We start from the raw sequence: 17,791 nt of genomic DNA on the forward strand, positions 1-17,791 counted from the left end.
ACCATGAAACTTAGCAAAACATCTCTAAAGTTTCTACTTTGGAAAGTTTGCAATTGGCAGTGTAACTTTATTTGATACAGGCATTTACCTGTCTGGAGAAGTATTAGAACTCAGAGGAAAAAGTTTGAGCGTCTAAAACCTCAGTGCTTCTGAGTAGAGTAAAAAGGGGCAAATAGTCTTAATATATACGATATACTATTTGATTTTCTTTGAAAAATAAAGATTGAGCATAGGTAACAGGCAACCAGGCAGATTCATTGTGCTATGTTCCATCTCCAGAAACATCCAGTAGCTTCAAGAGCCATTGCGTGTGTTGAGCCACATACAAGTAATCACATGTTGCTCTGGTCTGTTCTGTTAACTCAGCAAAAATGAGCTTCTCTTTTTCACAGATTTCAGTTGCATTAAGTTGGTGGAGGAGAGAAGAAAATACCATTTATTTCACAACCATTCTTATTATTCCATGTTAACATTTCATTGTTTTTCTAGCCAGACAACTCCTTAAACCAGTATTTCTTAAAGTGTGCCCCCACCCCCAGATCCCCAAGACCCTCTCGGGAGTCTGTAAAATCAAAATTATTTGCCAGCCTCTGTTGAAAAATAATATACCATTAAAATCCCACCAAATAATCGTAAGAAGCAATAATGGCAGAAAATGCATCCCGTTTAGTTTTTAATACAATAAACGTCAATAAATATAACGAATACGAACAAAACTGCTTGGGGATCCTGCCTAATTTTTAAAAGGGAAAAGGCACCCTAAGAGAAGCAAAGCTTAAAAAACGAATGAAAAATTGCGGACAAACCTGATCAGTTAATTCTAAGCAATTTAATTTTAAGTTAACTTAAGCAAGCTTTCAGGTTTCTTTATATTCTTTCCTGTTAGGGTTAGGATTACTTGTTCCAATAACCCATCTGGCTATTTTTCATCCCGCTCCTTACCAATTTCAGTTCAATTTCTGCTCCGCTTTAGAGTGTCAGAATATCACCCCCCGCCTCTTAACGTTTCCCTGTCTCTTTAAATAAATTCTGCTGCTTATTGGTGCGGCTGAAAGGGGAGAAGCCTTTTCTGTTCTCTGATTGGCTGCTCAGTCCACACCTCTTTTTACACGACGCCCTCGCCAGTTGTATCTTGCCTTTTGCCTTGGTCGGCGTGGCTCTTTCCTTCGGAGCCATGTGGTGCAGCCAGTTCTTTCGGTCCCCGTTTGTTCTGGGGCAATGCAGCCCTTCGCGGGCGCAGTCTGCTTTGGCCCAGCTCAAGCACCTGCTGGAGGCTGAGCTGGAGTGTATCCGAGGGGCCGGGACTTGGAAGAACGAGAGGGTGATAACATCAAAGCAAGGCCCGCATATTAATGTGGAAGGCAGCCGAGGAGGTAAGCCATTGGGAAAGAGAAAAGAACGAGAAACGAATCTTTGGGGAGAGGGATACAGAAACTTATTTGGCAATAGTTTCGGGAAATCATGTTCCTCTTTCTTATTGAACTGACATACCGTATTTGGTAAGCAGAAACCAGACCATCATCTGATGTATGTTAAGGGTGCTGGTAGCACTACAAGAAAATGAATTTTAAAAAAACATGAAGTATAAGGGTTAAGTCAGTTAATTCAGAAGGTTGAGAGAGAGTTATTAACAGAGGGATAGAATCAAGATCACGTTAAGTGTTAATACCACTTTATAATGTTTTGGTAAGACCACACTTGGAATATTGCATCTAGTTTTGGTCACCATATTATAAAAAAGATGTGGAAACTCTAGAAAGAGTGCAGAGAAGAGCAACAAAAATGATTAGGGGACTGGAGACTAAAACATATGAAGAACGGTTGCAGGAACTGAGTATGTCTAGTTTAATAGAAAGAAGGACTAGGGGGAGACACGATAGCAGTGTTCCAATGTCTAAGGGGCTGCCATGAAGAAGAGGGGGTCAATCTATTCTCCAAAGCACCTGAGGGAAGAACAAGAAGCAGTGGATGGAAACTAATCAAGGAGAGAAGCAACCTAGAACTAAGGAGAGATTTTCTGACAGAAAGTGGAACTGCTTGCCTTCAGAAGTTGTGATGGCTCCAACACTGGAGGTTTTTAAGGAGAGATTGGGCAACCATTGTCTGAAATGATAGGGTTTCCTGCCTGAGCAGGGGTTTGGACTAGAAGACCTCCAAGGTCCCTTCCAACTCTGTTATTCTGTAATCCGTTCAATCCTGGGCAGTGGCTGCGGAGGAGTCAGGAAGGGCTCCGTTCCAGCCAGTTGCTCTGACTCTATACAGGGAGTTTGCTTTAGATAACGTTTCTCTTACATGGGACAATTCCTACTGCCTCTGCAGAAAGAGCCACGTCATTTTCTTGGGAACTATGCATCCATGATCTTTCTAACCTAGAAAGGTTCAAACCCAATCTTTGTTGCACATCCCTTGGGGTGTCCAGTAGTCTTGAAAAATAATACTTTGTTGAATAAAATTCATCTTAAGGTCAAGTAATACTGTTTTGACATTTTTTAAAACCCTAGCCTGTTGATTTGCTAAAACAAAATCTTCTAACTTCTTATTGGAAGCAATCTGTAAATTGCCCATACTTTTCAGTGCCATTTTTCAATTGTAAATAAAAAATAGCTCTAGGAATAAAGCTTTTTCTCATGATATGAAAGTTAAGAATCTTCAGGTGCAGCTAATCAATCACGCTCCAATCATACCACCAAGTGAGAATATATTTTCATCAAAATGTATGATGAGAAATTTCATATAGTCAGAATTGTTTTTACAAAACATCAAAAGCTGCTCTAAAATGTTAATTCCCATTTCCGCCCCAGGAATTCTAGAAAAATTCTTTATGCCCAATTTTAAGGATTAGATTGTCCCATAGGCATAATTCCATCTGCTTATTTCAAACCACATGTATCATTTTAGTCCCTACGCCTTCCATTTAGAAGCAGCATTTTAACTCTTTGGTATTTCTTTTTGTTTGTTCATCTAAATAATTTGGCCTGCGCTGTGTCATTTGAGAATATATTAAAAAGAATTGATGGTTGGAATTTTGCTGAACTGGGAACCAGTGCACAGGTTACAGGCTTCTGAGTGAAAATTAATCTGGTGTATAAATGTTCATATCACCTCCATGGCCAATTCCTTCCACAACACACACATGAGCATTGTTGTGATAGTTGAGTGGAGAAAGTTGGAATAGGTGGGGAAAGTGAAAACGGGCAGATTTTTTAATAAGGCCATATTATATCATGTTTTTTAACACTGATATCTTTTGTAGGGTTTTTCTATTTTCATTTTCATCTATTTCCCAGATTAATTCATAGCACAGACTCTTAAGGTTTCTTTAAGCCCATCAGTGTCAAAGGTGGTTCCAAGCCAACAAGAAAGAGTTTCGTATGCATATTTTGGACCTTAATTTACCCACCTGTGGAGTAGATTAATATTATAATTTAGCTTTGATCTTGCTATTCCCATGATTAATCTTTGCATTTATATCCATAGCTCTGACTATGATTATGGATCATTATGATCCAAACAAAGATTCACTCTCCCATATTTGCTAGTGTAAAGAAACGGTGTTTATTAGTAACCCAGTAGGCCTGAACCTGCATATACTCTATGTGCAGGGTTTTTTTTTTTTTGGGGGGGGGGGAATAGTATTGAAACCTGTAATTATTGAGGAAAATCTGTATAGTAATGTTATTCTTAAGGATCTATGTTCAAATATTCAAATCTCAGACAACAAGAAACAAAATGATGTCTGCTAGAAGTCCTGACAAGCAGAAGCTGAACAGAATAAGTGGACAAAACCACCTCATGACGTAAAGTAAAACCATATATACCATATTTTTCAGAGTATAAGACACACTGGGGTATAAGACGCACCAAGATTTTGAAGAGATAATTTTTTAAAAAAAGTTTTTGCATTCTGCAGACCTCCCAAATCCTCTGCATGCCTCATTTTTATGAAAAACAGGGCATGCAGAGAGTTTGAAAGGCCTGCAAACTGCTCCTGGGGACTGGGGGGTCAAAAACGAGCAAAAAACAGCCCGTTTTTTGTAAACACGGACCCATTTTTTGCCAAAAAGGGCATGCATAGCCTTTAGGAGGCTTGTAGAGTACTCCTGGGGGCTGGAGGGGGGGGGGACAAGCAAAAAGTGGCCCATTTTTCTCTCGTTTTTGCCCTCCCTAGCCCCCAGGAGCACTTTGTAGGCGTCCCAAATCCTCTGTATGTCCATTTTTGTGAAGGGAGCGAGGTTTCTGGAGGCCAAAAATGCTGTTTTCAGTGTATAAGACGCACCCAGATTTTCTTTTTGGAGGGAAAAAGTGTGTCTTATACTCCGAAAAATATGATATCTATAATCTAAACATTGAAATATAGAGCGTATTTCGATATATAATAGAAATGTAGAATTATTTAAGAAGTTGCATAAGGCTGGACGCCTTGTGCCCAATTCATTTCCTCTTCTTACCACATGTCATTTTTTTTGCAGATATCCTGAATTTCTGTGCCAACAATTACCTTGGACTTTCTAGTCATCCAGAAGTCATCCGTGCTGGACATGATGCTCTGGAAAAGTACGGAGCTGGCCTCAGTTCTGTCCGCTTCATCTGTGGAACACAAGTATGAAGGCATAGGGATGTGGTTCTGTGTAAAAGCTATCATTTTATAATTCAATTAATAATGCCTTATGGCACTATATTTGCAAACCAAACATTTGAAAATTTGATTTTCCTTAGCAGTTGCTCTGGGGACAATTTTGAAGAGTTACAAATTTTCAAAAGCAAGGCAAGGTTCTATCGTATTATTTCTTAGGACTGTTTAGCACTTCAATTTGAAGGCAAAAAAATGCTTTGGAACATATGGGGTGCTCCCATCTGCAACTTTTGGAAGGAGCTGCATCTTGCAGGATCCAATCTGGAAAGTTCACTGGGACCAGAGATTGTGTCTTCTGACTTTTGGACCCATCTTCAGGGAACTTCTCTCTAACTACCTCTCTCTAGCTCGGAAGACAAAACCTCGGATCCTAGTGACAGACCCAGATCGGATCCTGCAACATTATCCCAGGACAGGTATATTCGCCTTCATTTGTGTGCTGCATCTTGAATTGAATTGAATGCTTAATTTGGCCAAGTCTGTTTAGACCAGTGCTTCTCAAATAGTGGGGCGGGCCCCCAGGGGGGGCGCGAGGCTCCGTAAAGGGGGGCTCAGCTCAAATTATTTTATATATTTTTGTTTTGCAGTTAAAGTTTTTTTTAATATTGTGTTCCTTTAAATCCTGTGCTCCTTTAAATCTTTTCTGCTACAGTTAATAAAGCTATTCTTTGTTGTAAATTGATCCACATTTCTTTCTTTTTTTATTCTCTTATACGTTAGTAAGGATACAATGTTATGCAGAGGTGTACTTATAACAATTTTATAGACAAATGATACTATTTACAGTTGCGCGGGGGGCGCAAAATGTTTTCTTCTTCCTAGGGGGGGCATGACAGAAAATAATTGAGAAGCACTGGATTAGACACACAAGGAATTTGGTGCAGAAGCTCTCAGTATACATGCAAAGCAACAGAATAATAATAATCAAAATAATAATACCAATAAGAGGGGGTAACAAAGACAATAAGAAAGATACATAATAATACTACAGTCATACTACATGGGTAAATACGCATAGACATTAGATAGCACTGTTAGAATTAGTGATCATCAGAGTGATGGCATGAGGGGAAAAAACTGTCTCCGTGCCTAGTTGTTTTGGCCTGCAATGCCCTATAGCACTGTCCTGAGGGGAGGAATTGGAACAGTTTATGTCCAGGATGTGTGGGGTCTGTATATATCTTCTCAGATGATATCAGTGATATTCAGGTCGTCTATGGAAGGCAGGTTGATTGCAATTCTATAGTTACAATTTCAAATCTCCCAGGACCTTTTCCCAGTACAGCACAATCCCAGGCTGAAGGAATTGCAGGCAGATGTCACATAACATAATGCTGCTTATGACTCTTACCTACTTTGTGCAAGAAAATGAGATTGAAGAAAACCATGATTAATCAATGTATGCCTGCACTGTGGTTTGTATCGCCAAAAATATGGATGTAGATTGTTCAACCTGCGTGGGTAATAGTGATAACTGTGGCCATTTATTTTGGATTCTTTTTCTCTTACTTTCCAAATTTTCAGAATATACATAAGGATCTGGAGGAGAAGATCGCTCGTTTCCATCAAAGAGAAGACGCCATTCTCTACATCAGCTGCTTTGATGCCAATGCTGGGATCTTTGAGGTTGTTAACTTTGTGTAAATAGGAGATTGATGCGATAAGGGATGGATTACCCATCACAATTGTAAAGCAACCATATTTGCAGTAATTTCTGAATGATTCACTGTACTAGCGCTATTACAATAAATAACAAAAATTGTTCTGATCCTTCAACCATGATATTATGGTACAGTGATTAGACTCATATGATTTATGATATAATATGATTTGATCTGGTTTAGTGTATTGTGTGAACCCAGCCAAATGTAGTTTATTCATGGTTAAACCATGGCTTAGTGTGGCATACAACATTCCAGAAATTTGTATATGGAAATAGATGTAGGAGTATAGAGAAAAACATGTATACAGATGTCAAAGGAAAATAAATGTTTAAGTAAAAACGTTTTATAATTTGTTATAATCTGTGTTATAATCTGTTATAATTTGCATGTATACACAATGCAAAATAAACATACCAGCATTCCAAATAGCAACAATAAGTGCCTTAGCAATGTTAGAATTCCCATTTGTGATGGGATTTTTTTTTTTTATAACTATTCTATTTGTTTTCTGGTATTTACAGGCACTTCTGACGCCTGAAGATGCAATACTGTCAGATGAACTGAACCATGCCTCCATAATTGATGGAATCCGTCTCTGTAAAGCCAATAAGTATCGTTACAAACATATGGATATGCAAGATCTGGAAATCAAGCTGCAGGAGACACAGGTTAGTGGCTGGGTAACTCCTAGATCAGTGATGGCGAACCTATGGCACGCGTGCCACAGGTGGCACGAGGAGCCATTTGTCAGGGCACGCGAGGCCAGCTGAGTTCACCATTTTTAAAAGCCATTTTTTCGCCCTCCCCAGGCTCCAGAAGCTTTATAGGAGCCTGGGGAGGGCAAAAAGAGCCTCCCCCGCCCCCCCGGAGGCCCTCCGGAGGCTTCAGGGACCGTCCGGAAGCTTCCCTGACGCCTTTTGAACGCTTAAAATGACCCTCCGAGCAAACCAGAAATGACTTCCGGTTTGCTCGGAGGGTCATTTTGAGCGCTCCGAAGGCGTCAGGGAAGCCTCCGGACGGTCCCTGAAGCCTCTGGAGGGCCTCCGGGGGGGGGGAGGCTCTTTTCACCCTCCCCAGGCTCCTAGAAAGCCTCTGGAGCCAGGGGAGGGTGAAAAAAGCATGTAAAAATAGGGGGGTCGCGCCTGTTGTGTGCGCATGAGCACTGTGGGGGTCGCACATTGCATTATGGGTGCGGCACGCCCATACACGACCCCCCTGCGCTCCCCCGACTTGTGGCATGCGAGCCAAAAAAGGTTCGCCATCGCTGTCCTAGATTGTTCAGTAGTACAGATCTACCAAAACCCAAAGCCAAACAAAATTCTCAGAATCTTTAACTAGCCAGAATCCCTCGTCTATACTCTTGTCACTCACTGTTCTGCATAGAAATGTCGTCTGCGGATGGTGGCTACAGATGGTGCTTTTTCCATGGATGGTGATATTGCCCCGTTAAAGGAAATATGTAGCCTCGCTCAGAAATACAACGCCTTTGTTTTTATCGATGAATGTCATGCCACTGGATTTCTTGGGCCTAATGGCAGGTAAGAAACTATTACTTTTTTCTGATGGAAAGGATGTTAGAAAAGCAGCTATATAGTGACTATATGTGTTAACAATAGCAAATTAAAATTTGTTTATGTGTTGCTTTATGTCAAAAAAACCCACACCTTTTTATAACATATACAGCAGGGTATACGTATGTATACACAACCTGCTTTCTGACTTCTCATATCAAATTATCCTCAATTTCTTAAATAAACTGTGATGTCCAAAGCACACTGCAAAGCAATAGCAATAACACTTGGACTAGACTCATGGACTAGAATGGAAGTTAAGTCATCATAAAAAGTTTGATGGAATAAGGATCTGCTTAAAGGATGATTATTACAACAATGTGTTTACCATTCTGCTTGTAAAATGACAACAGGTACAATGCATTCTGTACTGTATTTACATTTGGGTGAAATTATGTATATAAAGGGAAGTATTAGCATTTTATTTGTGCTTGCACTACCTCTCGTACATAGGTCAATTTTTTCTCAGACTGTTTCTGGGAATTCTTTTGAGAATTGATCATGAGTTGGACAAAACTGTAATAATTGCTTGTGTTCTATTAGAAGTTACAGGTTTTCCCTTTCAAACTAGGTCTGTGATGGCTAATCTTTTTGGTGGGGAGTGCCCAAAGTATCCATGTGCGGGTGCGCAATTCCAAAATTCAATGCGAGCCCCCTGAGCGTGCACCCCCCTGTGCAGGCACACACATCCCCCACACATGCACCCCCTCACCCATTTTTGGCTTCCCAACCCCCCACGCATGCTCCAAGCCCCCCTCCCCCGTGCCCCATTTTGGCTTCCAGGTTGGTGCAGGAGGCCTTCCAGGCCTGAAATGGGGCACGGGAGGGCACAGCTCCCCTGCACCCTGTTTTGGCTTCCAGGTTGGTGCAGAAGGCCTTCCAGGCCCAAACGGAGTGGGGGAAACAATGCACACATGACTCCCAAAATGCAATGCGAGCGCCCCGCACACATGCGCCCCACACATGCACCCTGCATGCGCATGCATCCCGCGCATGTGCAGCAGAGACCCAAAAACCAGCTGGCTGGCACGGTGGAGCTGGGCCGGAGAGATAGCTGGTGTGCCCACAGAGAGGTCTCTGCGTGCCACCTGTAGCATGCGGGCCATAGGTTCACCATCACGGGACTAGGTAGTTGTTTGTATCTCTTACCTTCTGAAAAACAACAATGAAAGGGCAAGGCTACAGCAAGTGTAAGCATGCTGATTTTGGATTGTTGTTACTTCGAGTTGAACTTCCTAGACTAATAAGATTCTTTTCTCCCTGCAGGGGCACCGATGAGCTTTTGGGAGTGATGGATCAAGTAACTATAATCAACTCAACACTTGGAAAAGCCCTTGGGGGAGCAGCAGGTACCAGTTTCAGCTAATGCTTTTAACCCATAGTTTCTAAACCTTGGAAGCTTTTTAGGAAAGACAGGGCAATTTGTTTTCTATTTTAGCTTACTAATGCATGCCTTGCTTTACAGCAAAAGCAGTTTTGCAGATCTTTCTGCTCCTTTCATGGAAATAAGTTTGAAGGAGACCAGGGATCTATGGTCTTGTGCCATAACTGAAGACACCATCTTTGCCTATTCAAATCTGGTACTTTCCAGATGTGTTGGATACCAATTTCCATCATTCCTTGCCAAGATGGTAGGCTTCATTTTGAGGAAGGCTGTGCAAGGCAGAAGTTTGCATAAGAAAAAGCAATTTAAGAGAATGATTGAACTGTCCAGTCATAGTATTATTTCTGTCCATTTCCTGGTCACCTGTAGCTCCTGGGAACGTATCACACCAAACTAATTGATCCACCAACACCACACAAACTTTTTTATGAAAGGGGGAAGCATTTGAATAAGTTTTATCTTCCCATAGCTATGTTCCTTCACATTGTTTTTCTCCATTCTAACTACGGAGAGGGTCAAACTCCCTTTTGAAATGAAATCCTAGCCAAGCCTCCAGCCATATACAACCCTCTAAATACTACCTCTGGCATTATCTATGTGACCATCAGATAAAACTGGGCTGGCTGCAGGCCACATTCAGTCAACCATTTTTTGCCCTGATGAAATTTAGCAGCAAACCACCAATATCAACATAATTTTCTTCATGTTGGGGCTAAATGAGAAGTAACAAGTGTATTAAGCCACTGATAGGAACAACAGCCCTATTTTAAGCGATAGAAAAAAGTGGAAATTCAAGCTTCACCCTACCCTATGCTGGCTTTAGCTTTCTGCACCTACATACCCTAGCCATTCAAAAATATAGTTGCTGATCACAAAAATATTGTTTTACCTCTCCTTAAGGCAAACAAAATAGTTTGCCTGTGTTTGCCATTCACTTATTCTTCCTGCATCTAATGCGGGTTCCTTTCAAAAGTGAAGTAAAGAACTTGGGTACTCTTTAGGCTGAATATTGCACTTTTCTACACAAGTGTATGAATTATAAAAGAGAGCACAGACCGCCAGTTACTCATTGAGAAGATTCCATTGTGATCTTCGATCTTTGTCTGGATTATGCAAAGAGAAAAAATACAGTGTGTCAGCTTCTTGGAAGACTTATTGGGGGTTACAGGTTGGTGAAACTCAAAAGCCTTGGTGCCTGTAATAGAAAAACCACTACAGCATAGATTTGGACAATTGGCAAGACCTATGGGAAAGAAACAGAAAGTTAATCTTAGCCACCTCATATAACCACTACAGCATAGATTTGGACAATTGGCAAGACCTATGGGAAAGAAACAGAAAGTTAACCTTAGCCACCTCATATAAGGAAAACATATACAAGATGTTCTTTAGATGGCACACCCCACCCACAAGATTAGCTAAAATTAAGAAAAACATATTGCCACGATGTTGGAAATGTAATGCTGCACTAGGGACTTTCTACCATATGTGGTGGGAGTGCACGAAAGCTAGGGCTTTTTGGCACCAGATAAGAAAATATTTGGAAGAGATGCTAAATCAAAGGATAGAGTTGAGGCCAAGATTATTTTTATTAGGGATCACAAAAGAAAAATATGACAAAGGTGGATTATATTTAATGCTGCATATTTTAACGGCGGCAAGACTGGTTTTTGCACAAAAATGAAGAAAGGTTTGCTCCAAAACTCCCTTGGAACAAAAAATAATAAATAAGATACGCAAAAATGGACAGATTGACTCTAGAGCTCAAAGACAAGAGTGAGACGGAATATCACGAAATCTGGCACAAATGGTACCAATGGTTAGAAATGAGGGAAAAAGGCTGGGATAGAAAAACAGAGACAAGTTAAGAATTGGAAAATATGGTATTAAGAAGCTGTGATAGGTAGGAATTGGATATGTATGTGTATGGTTATTAATTATATAAAAGGAAGGATCAATGAACAGGTAATCTGACTGACTATACATACCTATGTAATGGATATAAAATGTAATCCTTGTAAGATCCAATCACTATATGGAAACGTTTATGCCAGAAATGTCGCACTATGTCCAATGTTTTTAATGTTTATCTAATAAAAAACTTTTTAAATGAGAAAAGAAAAACGAAAAACCACCTTTTCTCTTTGTAGGTGGCTATACAACTGGTCCTAAAGCACTCGTGGATCTTCTGCGCCAACGTTCCCGCCCCTACCTCTTCTCCAACAGCTTGCCCCCTGCTGTTGTGGGCTGTGCCTCCAAAGCTCTGGACCTACTCATGGAGAGCAATGCCATTGCGCAGTCCATGGCTGCCAAGACCTCACAGTAAGGGAGAATATATTGTGCCCTTCACTCTAATAATCTATCTGACAATAGATTGCTCTGCAGAGAAAGAGGGTTTGGTTTACCTATTGAACAAGCATATGGGTTCTTAACTGTTTGCATAAACCTATATTTGCATTGCATGATGGCCATGGTTAAACCTTAAACATAGAGTGCCAAGCCAAAACTAAGCAAAGTTGTGTAATGTCTTAGCATGATCCAGGAATTTAGAAACACGCTCTAGTCTAGAATTTAGCAAATCAGCAGTCCTTACTCTGCCTTCCCCTCAGCAATGCATTTTTTAGCAATTGAATCTAGGCATTTTGTGTGACACAAATAGAAAAAAAGAGGCTTACCAGCTTGGGAGGTACGTTTATATTTTCATCCTTGTTTATACAGTTCCAGTAAGTATTTTTCAAATGGGAACTGAGAAATGAACTGAACTCTCTCTGCCTCAGACAAATGTACACCCACTGAATTCTGTGGAAATACTTATACTTCCATATATAGCTCTGTCTCTTAAAAGATGTATTAAGAATTGCAACACAGTTGAGACTGATCTAATTTCCACAATTTTTCCTTATAGGAAGGATTGTTTTTCTTCCCGTTGCCTCCTTGTTTGATCTGATTTTTCTATATTCTCATCCCAATCCAAAGGCAATGAAATACCTTGTAGTGCTGTGCCAATTAGATGAAATAATGAAATTTGCTCAGCTTGTACAAAAGATAGAACTTTTATTAAAATGTGGTGACATAGTTCTCTGGTTCCAGCCAGCCAGTGTAGCTCTCCTCCAGGATGTTCTGTTTCATTTTTTGATATTTCTCCAGCATTCTGTGGATACTGGCAGAGCTTTTATGCAGCTGCTTTGGTCTGTTTCATGAGAACTATTTTTTTCTGTTCTTCCTTGGCTTCTTCTTAAAGGTATCATAATGTGTTGAACCTACCCATCCAAAACTGACAGCACAAGTGCTGCTTCTCCTGGAACTCTTCCTAATGATTTGAGATCAGCAACATGTAATTTGGAATAATTGTGCCTTCATTGCAAATGAGCTTTGAGTCTTCTTATGGTTAATTATGAGATGGGGAAAGCACTTCAGCCCGTCTGCGTGTGAGGATGGGGAAGAGAGAGAACAGGAGGCACCTTGACTCCTAAATGAGTTGTCTACATGCATACCACCAAAGGATTTTAGGTTTTTTGCAATCAATGGTGGGAAGAAGAAGAGAAATGAACTGGTTGCTAGAGCCAGTTGTTGCCTAACTAAATAATCAAGTATGCTTAGATCTTATTCTATTTTCAGAGGAAGAACTTGTCCCCTTATACCTCACATATTCTCAATGGTTCTCACTTTGTATAACTATTGGCACCTATCATCTGAATTCTCTTAGGAAGTTATTACTCCTAAGGATTGGATTGCTGAGATACCAGGCATATGCATTTATCTTAAAAAAGATCAAATGATGATTTTCCTCTGACCTGCAGGTTCCGAAGTAAAATGGCAGCAGCTGGATTTACAATTTCAGGCAATAATCATCCTATTTGCCCTGTGATGTTGGGTGATGCTCGGTTAGCTTCAGTGATGGCTGATGATATACTAAAAAAAGGTAAATGTTCTGAAGAAGTAGGAGGCTCTTATCATATAATCTGAAGTGATGTATTTTTTTGCCCAAAGAAATTGGTTTCAGTGCCAATGAAATCATAGGAAGGCTTAAAGTTGTCACTCGATACCTAGTTTCCTTCAAGCGTTCTGTCATAGATATTATGGGCAGTAATAATCTATAACTTCTAGAGGGCATCTGTAACAGCCTGCTTAAAATCTTAGCACTGTGAGGAAAAAAATCTCTTAACAACCTTCTGCATTGAAGGCCTTCAAAGTCGGAACCAGTGATTTCCTGTCCCACTCAATTCATCCTTTAACAGAACAGGTAAATGAGGATAACTTCTTGGCAATTTATAATTACAAAGGGTTGAGCTACAATCCTTTGTTCAGTGACTGTTTGAAGTTATGGCACTAAATTAAGGGAATTCCGATCACTCCTCAACAGGGCCGGATTTAGATGAAAAGAGGCCCTAGGCTATTCCACTTATGGGGCCCTTTCACCTCCCATTTTTAAGTTTGTAAATTACATGAGAGATAATAAAATACATCATTACTGTGATATATATCAATATATTAAATGAAACATGTTGTAATTGGTACTAACCTTTATAAAAAATGTGGCACGGCTAATAAATAAAAATAAAAGGCCCCTCTTGATCTTGAGGCCCCTAGGCTGAAGCCTAGTTAGCCTATAGAAAAATCCGGCCCTGCTCCTCATCATTTCAGCCATTGCTGTTGCACCCCTAACCATTAGAAAAAAAAAACCCAGGGATGTTCAAACTTGACAGCTTTAAGACTTGTGGACTTCAACTCCCAGAATTCCTTCTCTTGCTCTTCATCTTGATGATGTGCGGACGGGCAGGGGGAGGGAGCTGGAACCGGTTCTAAATGGCACTGTAGATTTGTGGAACCTCTTCTATAGAAGAGGTTAGAACTGGCAGGAACCCATCCGTGCCTCCTTCCCTCTTAACTAACTTGGCTAACTTAGCTCCCTCTTAACCCTCCTTCCCTGAGGCTTCCAGGCACGCACCCACCATCCAGAGGTCACATAAAGTACAGCTGGTTCACTGAGAACCAAAAATGTGAGCATGCACGCTTCAAACATGGTGATTATGTAGGACGGGATAGCGCTGGGGCAAGGGGGCGGGCCCAGCCGCTGATTGGAACTACCGGTTTGCCCGAACCGGTCTGAACCGTCAGCAGCCCACCTCTGCCACCATCCCCCTTCTTCCCTAGCCATCTTGTGTTTGCACGCTGGCACCCCTCCACTTCTGACTTAGGACTTCCTCTCCTTCCCATGCAATAACCCATGTGTTTTAGGCTTGCTACGACAACTGAGACTGCTTGGATTGCCATCGCTAAGCGCTGCATCACACTTCATGATCACATCGCTTAGCAACAGCAATCCTGGTCCCAATTGCCATCATAATTCAACATCTGCCTGTAGAAGAAACATCTGAACTAATTGCTGCCTCTGAGAATTCTTCTATTTTCAGGAATGAAATAGAAATTCCTTTTGGGAATTCATAGAATTACGGAACTATCAAACTGAAAGATTATCTCAGAGGTTATCTACTTCAGGGAACTAGATCCAGGAAAACTAATTAAGTCATCCTCAAGAAGGGTCCTTCTTAAAAGCCTTCTCAGATGAAGGACCTACAACCTTCTTGGGTAGACTGTTCCACTCTTGTATTGATCTTACTATTGGGTAGTTTTCCTTATGTTTAAGTGAAATCTAGGTAGCTGTAAGTTATATTATTTCTGACCTTAGTATTTATGAATACTGGAATGGAAGTGGAAAATAATTCATGACCATCTTCCTTATGATGAGTCATGGCAAATATCAACTGAACTTTTAGCAATTTCCAACTTCTCTTTTGCCTCAAAACGATCCACAAAATGTGCCATCTACTTCCTAAAGCCATCTACTCTCCCAAGAGCATCTCCTTTCTCTGTTCATTCCCCTGCATTCTTTCGGACTTTGCTCCTTCTAATTAGATTAGGAAAGATTCTGAAACCTGGAGTGCCAGTCGAAGTAGAGGGTGCCAAGGAAGATTCAACCGGGATCTGCTTCAGAAGCTTCCTAGGACTGGACAAACCAAAATGTAGCAAATCTGTACACAATGCTTTATTGCAGTGAACACCTTCCCAACAACAAGCTATTGTTTTGGGTCTTAAAATCATAGGGATGTAAGGCACCTTGGAGGTCTTCTAATCCAACCCCTTGCTCAAGGCCCAGCAGTACCCTGTTGCTGTTGACATGCAAATGGATCTTCAATACACAGTCCTTTATGCTCAGTCTTTTAATAGTACATTCAAACAAAAGTCTCCATTTTTAAAAAAGAGCATACAACCGCTGCCTTTTTCTAAAAATTCCTGCACTTCTTAGGACAATGTGCTGCCTCAGTGGCGTGGTTCCTACAGTATTCTAGTTGCTATCAAGCTCTGAGTGAAGCTCCAGGCAGGACTCCTGCTCACCATAGCTAGTTGAGTGATAGTCTTGTTGCCTGCTTGTAATAGCTGCCAATCTCCAGGCATTGCCTCCCCCTCCTCCTTCTGCATGCCCTTAGCTTATTTCCTTTTCTCCTCCACACCCACTCTGTCTTAGTGTTTGCTTTCGTAAGCTAAGAGCCTGGGTGGGATGTGCCTGTGGAAAACAGCCTATCCTTGAAAATGCCGGATGTGACTCAATTATTACAGGCAGCTGAAAGACCAGCTGGGGCGCTTTTGAGTAGAGCGGTGAGTGGATGAATGTATGAGGGAAATGGGAGTGAGAAGCATTTTTACCTAGCTACGGCTACCCATCCCAAGTGCAGATAGCCATCTCAACTTCACTCCCTCATATCTACCCAGAGCAAAACCAAGGTTGGACTAACAGCAGCTCCATTTTTGTCACCCAACAGGCATTTATGTCATTGGCTTCAGCTATCCTGTAGTGCCCAAAGGTAAAGCCCGCATCCGAGTTCAGATCTCAGCTGTTCACAGCGAAGAGGATATTGATCGATGTGTGGAGGCCTTCATTGAAGTGGGGCGTAAACATGGAGCCTTGCCTTAAGCGGCTGCCGGAAAAGAACTGTGTCTTTCTACAACAGGAACCAAATGTCGCCAAAATACCTCTTTGCTTTCCAAGCGACAAGGATTGTGGAAATTATAGTTCCAAATTTCCCAGTTTGCCTGCTCTTTTTATATGGATTATATTGCAGTAGCTCCAATGATGCAGTGTTAATTGAAGGTCTATGTTCTTCTAAGAACTTTAGTTCACTACTGTGCTAGAAGATTAATAAAGATTGCCTCTCCCGTGGTCAAAGGCAACCAGAGTTTATAACGCAAGGGTGTCAAACTCAAGGCTCGGGGGCCAGATCTGGCCCGTGGGGTGCTTAGATCTGGCCCACGGGGCCGCCCTGGAAACAGCAAATACAATAGCAATACAATACAATAGCAGAGTTGGAAGGGACTTTGGAGGTCTTCTAGTCCAACCCCCTGCCTAGGCAGGAAACCCTATACCGTTCCAGACAAATGACTATCCAGCATCTTCTTAAAGACTTTCAGTGTTGGGGCATTCACAACTTCTGGAGGCAAGCTGTTCCACTGATTAATTATTCTAACTGTCAGGAAGTTTCTCCTCAGTTCTAAGTTGCTTCTCTCCTTGATTAGTTTCCACCCATTGCTACTTGTTCTACCCTTGTTCTACCAGGGGCAGGCCACGCACAGCCTGAGCTCCGTTTTCACTGGCAGAGGGGCTGCAGGAGGCTGTTGAGGCCAAAAACAGAGGCCAGGTGGGTCAAGTGACATCAAGCTGGCCACGCCCTCCTGGCAACTCTCCCTCCACCCCCACCCCCCCAGGTCAAACACAACCCTGATGTGGCCCTCAATGAAATCGAGTTTGACACCCCTGCTATAACACAAGGTGAAAGGTTGCATAAAATACTCCATTCTGATTTGTGTCTTATGGTCAGACCATTTTACTCCTTGGTTGCAGAAATGAACTTGGAGGAAGGAGAGGGAAAGATAACTTCCCCCCCCCCCCCCTCTCATCCTTGCACAAATTTCTCTTTATGGAAGCAGTTTCTTCAGATTGATCACTAGGGGGCGTATTTGTAACTCTGGCCTCAGGGACCCCGAGACAGCAGAACATACATACATTGCAGTGGTTTATTGATTTTCATTATGCAATCTCATCATCGCTGTATATTCATTTTCCTTACAACATACTAAAAATATTAAACAATTATTGGTTCTCTCTCTGTGTGTGTATGTGTATGTATATATACCAATTAGAAGTGGGAAGAGGGAGGGAATAGAATGTGTTCTAAACGGGACGAAAGAGCCAGAGTACAAACATGTTTGTAATGGGGTAAAGCCAAATTTGATTTTTCAGCTCTACCATGTACATGAGATTACCATATCTGGTCTGTAAAGAGCTGGACACGGAGCAACAAAGAAATACAGTGCACCAGTCTAGTGACACTATATTTGTGTAGCTTGCATGTGGAAGCCCTCCTAGCACAAACCACTGTTAGGATTAAGAAAGAGGGTGGGTTACCTTCTGTAAAATCAGACTGGCATAGCTATAAGACGGGGGGGGGGGCAAACTTGGGAACTTTAAGACTTGTGAACTTCA

At 41.4% G+C, this 17,791-nt stretch overlaps 1 protein-coding gene across 1 annotated transcript; it reads left to right on the forward strand.

Annotated features, from left to right (window-relative positions):
- The first annotated feature begins 1,130 nt into the window (after positions 1–1,130).
- On the forward strand, positions 1,131–17,414 carry GCAT (glycine C-acetyltransferase). Its single transcript, XM_081958519.1, has 9 exons — positions 1,131–1,373; positions 4,470–4,600; positions 6,158–6,259; positions 6,819–6,965; positions 7,681–7,835; positions 9,135–9,217; positions 11,403–11,574; positions 13,053–13,174; positions 16,074–17,414. The coding sequence occupies exons 1-9, from the start codon at positions 1,175–1,177 to the stop codon at positions 16,223–16,225; spliced, it is 1,263 nt and encodes a 420-aa protein (XP_081814645.1). The 5' UTR covers positions 1,131–1,174; the 3' UTR covers positions 16,226–17,414.
- Positions 17,415–17,791: the final 377 nt, after the last annotated feature.

The sequence above is a fragment of the Natrix helvetica genome (genome assembly GCF_964273705.1).
Source record: "Natrix helvetica genome assembly, chromosome: 6".
NCBI lineage: Eukaryota > Metazoa > Chordata > Lepidosauria > Squamata > Natricidae > Natrix > Natrix helvetica.